General features: G+C 36.8%; 1 protein-coding gene across 1 annotated transcript in view; it reads right to left on the bottom strand.

The window, feature by feature from the left end:
• LOC137408774 (synaptotagmin-1-like) overlaps window positions 1–12,263 on the bottom strand; it is a 29,616-nt gene that overhangs the window by 16,519 nt on the left and 834 nt on the right. The window contains exons 2-4 of the mRNA XM_068095356.1: window positions 2,977–3,137; window positions 1,346–1,480; window positions 561–745 (exon numbers count right to left, since the gene is read on the bottom strand). Of these exons, the coding sequence (XP_067951457.1) occupies window positions 561–745; window positions 1,346–1,480; window positions 2,977–3,103 (447 nt within the window). The 5' untranslated portion in view covers window positions 3,104–3,137. The remainder of the gene's footprint in view (window positions 1–560; window positions 746–1,345; window positions 1,481–2,976; window positions 3,138–12,263) is intronic.

Raw genomic sequence — 12,263 nt, 5'->3', positions numbered from 1 at the left:
ATTGTGAGTCCAAACTACCATAATGCTTCTACGAGGAGAAGGTAGGAGAGCACAATTGGAAGTTAATGACACAGGCATACACCCTACACATACACCATAAACACAGGCATACACCCTACACATACACCATAAACATAGGCATACACCCTACACATACACCATAAACACAGGCATACACCCTACACATATACCATAAACACAGACATACACCCTACATATATACCATAGACACGGACATACACCCTACACATACACCATAAACACAGGCATACACCCTACACATACACCATAAACACAGGCATACACCCTACACATACACCATAAACACAGACATACACCCTACACATACACCATAAACACAGGCATACACCCTACACATACACCATAAACACAGGCATAACCCTACACATACACCATAAACATAGGCATACACCCTACACATACACCGTAAAAACAGACATACACCCTACATATATACCATAGACACGGACATACACCCTACATAGACACTATAGGTTCAGAGATATAAAAAAGACGCCAGTTTATTTGCAGATTCATACCTCACTCTTGTTAAAATCATAGTCGAGTTTAAAGTGAAGCCTTCCCAGCTGCTCTTGTTCTTCCTCTTCTTTCTCTTCTCCCTCCCCCTCCTCCATGTTTCCGTCAAGTGATTCAAGATCTGGCTGAACATTTTCTTTGTTAAGACTTTTCCCTAAGAGTCCAACACCTTTCATGTCCACAATACCTGCAAATAGAAACGGCTTGAAATATATGGCTGATATGTTATCAGTAACAGTTTAGCACTAGTTCACTGCTCACCAGGCCTATTAGCTCTTCAATACTCAAAGTCAGAAAACTCTCAGTTCAAAAACAAAAAGTTTGTTTTAAGAATGCACAATATGATACCCATTGTGCCTGAGAGAAATAATTATATTTATAATGAGAGGTTGCAATAATATACTTCAAAAATGTGTTTTGAGTTGACCAACACAACCTTTCAATAATTGTTTAAATAATGGTTAAGGTGATGTCATGATGAATGTATCAGAATAAAACTGTCCAACTATCGCTATAAATGTACACATGAACGACAGCTCAACAAACAGATCAACAGTCAAACACTGAAATTTATATACATGTATATATAGATATGCTATTCTTTCCCGGCCTTTTTAATAAGCATAAGTTGTAGTTGTCCTATCTCTGTTTTTTTAATGTTTTTCACTGCTGACTTATTCAAGCACTCAACTTAAATTTGCACAAAGAATTGCTCACAAATCAAGCCATATTTCACACTTAGACTGTGTAAGAAAATTGATCTCAAGTGAGAGAAGACAAATCTTACCTCCCATAAATCCTTTCTTCTTCTTGTCTTTGCCTCCCTTGTTTTTGCAGCAGCACTTGACGCAGATGCATATGGATATGACAGCAACTAGCAAGAGAGCCGCTACTAGCACAGTTATGACGGCCCATACCGGCACTGTAATGCAGAAAGACATCTGCTTATTAGCGGATGTAATTGTGCAAAATAAGCTTTGATAGGTATCATGCGAACATTGCTTCCAGCTACAGATGGTAAAGCCAAGATTGATGAGTAAAAACTCGTATTTCTGTTACCTTCTGGTTAAGTTGATGAATTGATTGGAATATGTAGTAGATGCAGCTAATGCTAGTTAATTTTTGTTTAACCTACTATATCTCTGTTGTGGCCACTACATACGAGTGTTCTGTTGTGGCCACTACATACGAGTGTTCTGTTGTGGCTACTACATACAAGTGCTCTGTCATCTTTATAGTTAATCTGGTAATCACTAGTATCGCTATACATGCGTTTTATGAGAATATATTTTTATAAAATTATTGCGCAGACAACCCTAAGTATTTGTTGACATATTCTATAAACCATTAAAACTCAAAGTAAACTAAAATAGACCCTTCTATCAAGTAATAGTCTCAACAGCACACATTTGAACTTAAAAGCTATTACAGATATTTGTATGAACACAATCAATATGTGACAGCATCTGCTCACTGGTGTCACTTCATACATTCTTTCTATCGTGATACTTGACTCAACATTTTGTAGCTTATGCCTAGAATGAGAAACTAAATCTTTTTCATGTAAGCAAGGGTAGAAGTGTCGTATTTCTTGTAGGTAAGTTTAGAGCTGGTCGCAACAACTTGTCTAGCAAAGACATGATTAACAGTTTGCACTAGCTACTTAATGTGAATTGTGAATTACATTTGCTGTTAATAACGAGAAGAATTAACGAGTCAATAATCCTCTGACCTCTCTTCTTAGAGCCTTATTGACTTTTTAATCAGCTCCTTAAGGTCAATGACTTGTCTACTTATCTAAGTTCTTGCCAAACGAGTATACTTAGAAAATGAACTCTGGGAATAGCCAGTTCACCCACACATCAGATCTTTAGTAATACTTGGTTGGCACAAAGGAAAAGAACATGGTACTGCACGATATGATTATAAATTAGATGCCCTTAATATTTCTTAATCATTTAAATGAGATTTTTGTATACTTGACTATGACTTGAATATGACTCGACTATGACTTGAATATGACTCGACTATGACTTGACTACGACTCGAATATGACTCGACTATGACTCGACTATGACTCGACTATGACTCGACTATGACTCGACTATGACTTGACTATAATTCGACTATGACTCGATTATGACTCGACTATGACTCGACTATCACTTGGGTAGGATTCGACTATGGCATGACCAAGAGCAAAATTACAACGATAAAGTAAACATTCAAGGACACAAACAATCAAACAAGCATGTTAACTAACAAACAAGCAAATAATTAGGCAAACAAATGAGCAAAGAAAAGAGTAAGCAAACAAGTAAACAGCCATGTAGACGAGAAAACAAACAAACAAGCAAACATGACGCAACAGCGAAAAAATCAACAGACAAATAAACAAACAAACAAACATAAACTCACTATGCATTTTTTCACTCATATCTTCTAGAAGATGCTCAACTCCGTCTTTCATCTTATGTCCTATTCCATTATCTGTGCTATTGGTAGCATCTTCTGCAACTGCTCTTGGCAGCCTCAATGCCTCCATAGTTTGTTGATATATAATGACTCTTTAGGCAACTCTGAATAGAAGAAAGATAATTAAAAAAAGTTTAAAAAAATTATAGTTCTTATATAACACTATTATTATATAAAAGACTCTTACTCAACCTGACTAAAGTGAGTGGGAATTTATGAATTAACTTCAACTTTAATTTAAATATTTGTAGGCGTTGTTTCCAGCAAGTTACTAGTTATTCATATGAAAATAATATATATGTGAGCGTGGTGTGCTTTTAAAAGGGGTCATAGACTTCTCAGTAGTTTGCGAACAACTTCTTTTAAGATACAAAAAAAGTAGCTAAAATAACTTTTTGTATAAAAGTATTTTTTGACTCACCGCTTCCACAATTTGTTTATATCTAAATACAAACTAAATAAGCGACAGTTTTAAGAGACTTTATGAGATGATGACTTTTGCAGAGTGTCTCATACTCGCATCTCAAGAGACAGTGAACAGTATAAAACAATAGCAATGTTATAGAACTTGAATATTATTTCATTACTTTATCAATCACTTGAACCACAAATAGATTTTGGCATACAACTATAAAAACTAAAATAATAAACTCAGATTCTTCTACATTTGGCTTCATAATATTCGCTTAAATTAGTAGTGAAGAGAAGGTCTACGAGACACAATATAAAGCATTCATTGGCAAACTGGCCAATCAGCTTATCTCTTCTTTGCAAAGCTGTAAATATACTTGTCTTTATCTTATTTATTTTCATGTCTAACAGTCTAACAGGTTACCTAAACTATCTAAAGGATTTACTGGTTGGGCTCCCATTAATGACCTTGACGCACCAAAAATCTTTAATATAATGAAAGACGTGTTTATCCGAAACCACGCTTGAAAAAGAGTGCCTACCACAAAGTTCAAACTCACAACTTTTGACCAGGTGAAATGACACTCTATTAAACGTTATTAGACGTTATTAGACATTTGAAATAATTGCAGTCAGTTATTACGCCTGATGATCTATCACCACTCGCGCCGGACCTTTTGGGCACTAGTCAGTAATACTAGTCAGTAATACTAGTCAAAAGTACTAGCCAGTAGTACTGGCCAGTAGTACTAGTCAGTAGTACCTGCCAGTAGTACTAGTCAGTAGTACTGGTCAGTAGTACTAGTCAGTAGTACTAGTCAGTAGTACTAAAAAGTAGTACTAAAAAGTAGTACTAGTCAGTAGTACTATTCAGTAGTACTAGTCAGTAGTACTAGTCAGTAGTACTAGTCAGTAGTACTAGTCAGTAGTAATAGTCAGTAGTACTATTCAGTAGTACTAGTCAGTAGTACTATTCAGTAGTACTAGTCAGTAGTACTAGTCAGTAGTATTAGCCAGTAGTGCTACTCACTGGTATTAGTCAGTAGTACTAGCCAGTAGTACTAGTCAGTAGTACTAGCCAGTAGTACTAGTCAGCAGTACTAGTCAGTAGTACTAGTCAATAGTACTAGTCAGTAGCAAAATGAAGTCTCCCAACTCCTTCCTGAAGGAATAACACAAAGTTGAATGCTTTTCTTGTCATGGCATAGAACTGTTGTCCATGAGTCGGGCACACTAGACCATTAGGCTGTCCTCTATAAACTTTGATATTCTTCAGGCTGTTTGAAGGTACTCGCATAAGTTTCCATAACTGCCTGTATGTTGTCCTCAATTGAAGTTATTTTAAGCCATGGACATTCTTTGTCCGGACCATATCTCCTTTTAACTACTGGTAAGCAGCGTGTCAAACGAATCAATATATTTGTAGCTCGGCTTGTATGCCGAGCTGCAAACATCTCATTTCAGCACCCTGTCCTACCTGCTAACAGTCTTGACAAATAGACACACATTGTAAGCTAATCAATATTGCTAATGCTAGTGATGAGGGAGGAAGGAAACGGCGCAATGAGTGGGTGTTAAATTCATTCACTCCCACTTTTCCCTTCCCTTTGTCTATGCTCTCCGACTGCCACAAGTTCAGCTCTTTCAATGAGTTCATTTTATTTTCTCCTTATTGTTCGTATCTCTTCTCATTCTTAACAAAACCTTAACATTCATGTGTTGTTAGGGAGGTATGGATTCCACCTCTAGTCTGAATAGAGAGTGATACCTACTACTCAGACAAAGGGGGGTACCTGAGGTGTAGACAAAAGGTGGACAACAAATCACCTTTCCATGTTTTAGGATTGGTCATACAGTTTGTAAAGAGTTAAACACTATAGTCTATGCATAGGTATGAGTTAGAATAGGTATGAATTAGAATAGGTATGAATTAGAATAGGTATGAATTAGAATAGGTATGAATTAGAATAGGTATGAATTAGAATCGGTATGAATTAGAATAGGTATGAATTAGAATAGGTATGAATTAGAATAGGTATGAATTAGAATAGGTATGAATTAGAATCGGTATGAATTAGAATAGGTATGAATTAGAATAGGTATGAATTAGAATCGGTATGAATTAGAATAGGTATGAATTAGAATCGGTATGAATTAGAATAGGTATGAATTAGGATAAGTATGAATTAGAATAGGTATGAATTAGAATCGGTATGAATTAGAATAGGTATGAATTAGAATAGGTATGAATTAGAATCGGTATGAATTAGAATAGGTATGAATTAGAATAGGTATGAATTAGAATAGGTATGAATTAGAATAGGTATGAATTAGAATAGGTATGAATTAGAATAGGTATGAATTAGAATAGGTATGAATTAGAATAGGTATGAATTAGAATCGGTATGAATTAGAATCGGTATGAATTAGAATAGGTATGAATTAGAATAGGTATGAATTAGAATAGGTATGAATTAGAATAGGTATGAATTAGAATCGGTATGAATTAGAATCGGTATGAATTAGAATAGGTATGAATTAGAATAGGTATGAATTAGAATAGGTATGAATTAGAATAGGTATGAATTAGAATAGGTATGAATTAGAATAGGTATGAATTAGAATAGGTATGAATTAGAATAGGTATGAATTAGAATAGGTATGAATTAGAATAGGTATGAATTAGAATAGGTATGAATTAGAATAGGTATGAATTAGGATAAGTATGAATTAGAATCGGTATGAATTAGAATAGGTAAAGAGTGTAACGCATTAAAAGTGTAATGAAGTTGAAGTTGAAGCTTTAAAATAAATAAACTTTGAAAGTAGGAGTTGGTGAATTAGAAAGCAGGTGAGAAGAATATGGATGACAAGTACATAAATCTAGCTAGGCAGTAGATGCTAGTCTAATATTTACGTATTATATATTTATATATTATATATATTATATATTCTGATGAATATTCTTACCTGATATTGTAATAAATCTCACATTCACAATGTTTTGGTACTTTAACACGTGTTTTGGTAGCTTTGGTCTAACGGTATTGAATGATGTCATATAACTTACCGATGTTGAGTGCTGTTATATGACTTACCGATATTTAGTGCTGTTATATGACTTACTAATATTGAGTGCTGTTATATGACTTACTGGTATTGAGTGCTGTTATATGACTTACTGATATTGAGTGCTGTTATATGACTTACTGATATTGAGTGCTGTTATATGACTTACTGATATTGAGTGCTGTTATATAACTTACTGATATTGAATGCTGTTGTATGACTTACCAATATTTAGTGCTGTTATATGACTTACTGATATTGAGTGCTGTTATATGACTTACTGATATTGAGTGCTGTTATATGACTTACCGATATTGAGTGCTGTTATATGACTTACTGATATTGAGTGCTGTTATATGACTTACCGATATTTAGTGCTGTTATATGACTTACTGATATTGAGTGCTGTTATATGACTTACTGGTATTGAGTGCTGTTATATGACTTACTGATATTGAGTGCTGTTATATAACTTACCGATATTGAGTGCTGTAATATGACTTATTGATATTGAGTGCTGCTATATAACTTACTGATATTGAGTGCTGTTATATGACACTGCTATTGAGTGCTGTTATATGACTTACTGATATTGAGTGTTATTATATGACTTACTGGCATAGAGTGCTGTTATATGACTTACTGTATTGCAAAGCCAACAGCAATGATCTATCCCTGTTCCATTTATATATACTTTATATTTTACTTTATCACTGCTCCAATTACTAGTCTTGAATTTACTAATAGTTTGACAAACTCTTGTAACATCAATATATTTAAAGCAGTCTTGACATTGAAATAAAACAACTCCATGTGGAATGATTTGAGCTAATTTTTCACCTGTGAGTTCAAGAGTTTTTCGGATAACATAATCCAAAGCTTACCGATTGGAGGTGTTTGCCCACTTGAGGGTGATCACTCCCTAAAGTGGGTGATTACCCCTTTAAGTGGGTGATCACCCCATTAAGTGAGTGATCACCCCTTTAAGTGGGTGATCACCCCTTTAAGTGGGTGATCACTCCTTTAAGTGGGTGATCACCCCTTTAAGTGGGTGATCACCCCTTTAAGTGGGTGATCACCCCTTTAAGTGGGTGATCACCCCTTTAAGTGGGTGATCACCCCTTTAAGTGGGTGATCACCCCTTTAAGTGGGTGATCACCCCTTTAAGTGGGTGATCACCCCTTTAAGTGGGTGATCACCCCTTTAAGTGGGTGATCACCCCTTTAAGTGGGTGATCACCCCTTTAAGTGGGTGATCACCCCTTTAAGTGGGTGATCACCCCTTTAAGTGGGTGATCACCCCTTTAAGTGGGTGATCACCCCTTTAAGTGGGTGATCACCCACCTAAGGGTGATCACCCACCTAAGGGTGATCACCCACCTAAGGGTGATCACCCTCCTAAGGGTGATCACCCTCCTAAGGGTGATCACCCTCCTAAGGGTGATCACCCTCCTAAGGGTGATCACCCTCCTCAGGGTGATTGCCCTCCTAAGGGTGATCGCCCTCCTAAGGATGATAATACTCCTAAGGGTGATCATCCTCCTAAGGGTGATCACCCTCCTGTGATCACCTCCTAAGTAGGCGAGCTGTTGTTCGCGAAGGTGCAAAACCTGATTGTAAAGACAAATAAAGTGTATTTGTTGCCATAACAACAACAACTTGCCTATGTGAATCCAGATTGTCATCTCTTGTATACATCAAAATAAATATAATAACACCATCAATCTTGAAAATAGTCTGCATATTTACTCAGCTACAAAGAACCATGTTTCCATGTGATAAGAGCAAAAAATAGGCAAAAAGCTCCATGACCATAAAGTGAGTTGTTATTTATATGTTGCTGTGTGAAAACATTAGACTCATGTTGGAATGACCTTCCAATAACATATTGCTTTCATATATTCTGAATATGTATGTTTTTTATAGTTTTGAGCTTTTTGTTTCACCCAAAACAGCTGGTTATGAGATCCTAATGAGATCAATTCATTTTCATCACCCAAGTCGTCGGGCAATGAAAATAAATTGAGAAATTTTGACATAATCGTAAGTATAAATATATCAGATATCCGACTGATATCAGTAATAGTGAGTCCAGCTAAAGGTGTATTTGACCAGCTATTACTGATATACAAGAACAGCGACTAACATTATTTTACAAGATAAGGGTGGATGATAATCTTGTTTATATATCTGTTTATATTGTTTATATATTCTGTTTAAATGAAATTCATTTAAGTGATCTGCTCAACTACCACAGCCACAAGGCAGATGATTTTATTAGTCAAAGCGAGATAATCCCCACATTTAATCGCATGCTTCTAAAGTCGATGCTTGACACTGATACATGTATCCATTGCGTCTGCATCATTTCTCGATGACATCAACACTGCCAGCTGCGTCTTGATCAGCTGCTCGCATTGGCTAATTATATTATCTCCAAGAATATTTTTTGTACTTTGCAATCTAACCAAAAATAACATTCATTATTTTTGTGCCTAATAAAAATAGATAATTATTAAAATAGCTTCAGATATTTGACCTTGACCTTGAAGGACTTATTGAGAAATGAGTGAGAGTGGACATCATAGATGAGGCCTGTGTGCTTATGATTGTCTGGTTATTACTGACTTCAAAACTTGATCGGCACAACCCCAACTTCACTTGGGTGGGCATGCCTAAATAAGATGAGGAATCGGTAGAAGTTTTATTAAGATCACAGGCTAGACCTTTCAGGAAGTTGAGCCAGTTAGATAGCCCTGATTTCATCTTTTTCTTTCCAGCAGAAAAAGGTTGCAAAAATAGCTTGACACTTCTCGTTGGCCCCAGGGACACCATCGCATGCTTTCACAGGCCTCAAAGAGAATACATAGGGGCAGAGCAGCAAATTATTCTACGCTTTTTTCACCTGCTATTGGATGACCTATATTCCTGTCTATGCACTCAAGGGACGCTATGAATGATTTATAATCTTTCATAAAACCCTGATTTTTCCATAGCCTCGCGGAGTTCGTCAACAGTGTAGGCCTCAGGAATATGCTTTGAGTTTGATGAAAATAATTTTTAAACTTGTTAAAATTTTGCAAAAAGCTGTTATTCATTAGACAATGCTCAGATGAGACATTTAGGCGTGAGCAAATGGCTTGTGTATAAAACTTGTTGTCACTCATCGCCTCCACAGAACATGTACTACTGATATTATCAATAACTGAGCGTTTACACGTGTCCATAAATTTTAACTCTTGATTCTTGTAATCAATGGCTGCGTATACCTAGGACAATGGCCTAACTAGCCAGTATGAGTGATCAATACACTATAGTAATTGCTAATGTCTTTCACTTTGTCTTTACTCAGAGGTACCGGGTTAACAGTGACTTGGAGTTGGCAACTAGCATTTAGCCCACCATTAGCAAAGGTATGCTTTGCTCATACTTTAACAATTTGTAGATGCCTAGTATCTAGTCAGTATTTAGTATCTAGTCAGTATTTAGTATCTAGTCAGTATTTAGTATCTAGTCAGTATCTAGTCAGTATCTAGTATCTAGTCAGTATCTAGTATCTAGTCAGTATCTAGTATCTAGTCAGTATCTAGTATCTAGTCAGTATTTAGTATCTAGTCAGTATCTAGTATCTAGTATCTAGTCAGTATCTAGTATCTAGTCAGTATCTAGTATCTAGTCAGTATTTAGTATCTAGTCAGTATCTAGTCAGTATTTAGTATCTAGTCAGTATCTAGTATCTAGTCAGTATTTAGGGACATATCATTATAGCAAAAAGGTTCTGGAATATTTTTTATGTTTTAATATGAAGCAATATTAGTGCTAAAACTAAAGCCGGTGCCTTCCCAGGGTTTAGAGGGTTTATGACTGTCTTTCCATGTTTCAAATGACTTTGGAGTTGCCGGCTGCCGATGAATGCGCACCCCATTGGTTCAACGATTTGGAGTAGCACTTTTTTCTCGAATAGTAGTCTCACAGTGAATGGCTTTACATAAATTTAGTGAAGCGAAATTGCGTAAAATGTGTAGGAAATTTACTGTTTCTATGATACGAATGAAAGCAACTCCAAACCTATTCTAAGCATGGAAACACAGTGTATGAGATCTGGCTGTAGTAATGGTTATTTCTATGACGATGGCTCGTCCATCAGATGCTTTTCACACGTATTTTTATAATAAATTTAGGTACTCAGTCTATGAATAATTGTGCAGGTATTCTGTTGGTGATTGTGCAATACTATTTGAGAAGTTAAGGCTTTCTTCCTTCTTCAATTTAGCTTTGAGAATGAAGTGACTATTTTTTGTAAGTCATAATCAAAATTCGAGTGTAGTGGACCCCTGCCATACAGGTACATTCCAGTGCAGTAGACCCCTGCCATACAGGGACATTCTAGCGCAGTGGACCCCTGCCATATAGGGACATTCGAGTGCAGTGGACCCCTGTCATACAAGGACATTCGAGTGCAGTGGACCCCTGCCATACAGGGACATTCGAGTGCAGTGGACCCCTGCCATACAGGGACATTCGAGTGCAGTGGACCCCTGCCATACAGGGACATTCGAGTGCAGTGGACCCCTGCCATACAGGGACATTCTAGCGCAGTGAACCCCTGCCATACAGGGACATTCTAGCGCAGTGAACCCCTGCCATACAGGGACATTCGAGTGCAGTGGACCCCTGCCATACTGGGACATTCGAGTGCAGTGGACCCCTGCCATACAAGGACATCGTAACCCAGAGGTACACTGTACGAGTAATTTTAACATCTCTTAAATTTTAAGATTTGGTGCATAGGTAGGGATCCTCCCTAGTATAACGTTCTTAGGCTATTAATGCTATTTTACACTAAACACTTGCAAAACCAGGTCTCTCGGTATGGTTCTGTTAAGGGGTGGCAAAATACCAACCCAACTGATGCCTCAGGTGTTAGAGGCTAAAGCCTTAGCCATGCCCCATTTGGTCTGATCAGAGACAACCGGAGCGCAAGTGGGATTGCACAACTTATTATTAGCGAGTCCATTATTCCCATTAGTTCATTACATGCAGGTCATTCATAAGACAGCAAGAACTATGCAATATTTACTTCATTTCTTCCCGCAAATAAACAATTGAATTATAATTATAAAAGTTCACGCGAAACATTATAAGTATAATGGGTTCGCGAAACCACAAGACAGGAAATTGCCAAGCCAATATTAATTTGCTGCCAGATGCGAAAGCTCTCCATAATTTCAGTTGCATTGGCATCACAAGCTTTGATTGGGTTGGCAAGTAATCAACCATTTTAATAGAATCCTAGTACAGTGGTTCTTAACCTGGTTGGACGTACTGAACTAACTATTTTCACTTTGGCACTGTATCCACTAAGTTCACTTTGGCACTATATCCACTAGTTTCACTTTGGCACTATATCCACCAGTTTCACTTTGGCACTATATCCACCAGTTTCACTTTGGCACTATATCCACTAGTGTCACATTGGCACTATATCCACCAGTTTTACTTTGGCACTATATCCACTAGTTTCACTTTGGCACTATATCCACCAGTTTTACTTTGGCACTATATCCACTAGTTTCACTTTGGCACTATATCCACCAGTTTTACTTTGACACTATATCCACCAGCTTCACTTTGGCACTATATCCACTAGTTTCACTTTGGCACTATATCCACCAGTTTTACTTTGGCACTATATCCACTAGTTTCACTTTGGCACTATATCCACCAGTTTTACTTTGGCACTATATCCAC

This window comes from Watersipora subatra, chromosome 11 (genome assembly GCF_963576615.1).
Source record: "Watersipora subatra chromosome 11, tzWatSuba1.1, whole genome shotgun sequence".
NCBI classification, from domain to species: domain Eukaryota; kingdom Metazoa; phylum Bryozoa; class Gymnolaemata; order Cheilostomatida; family Watersiporidae; genus Watersipora; species Watersipora subatra.
The sequence above is the reverse complement of the archived record's forward strand: the minus strand, read 5'-3'. Positions and strand labels throughout refer to the sequence as shown.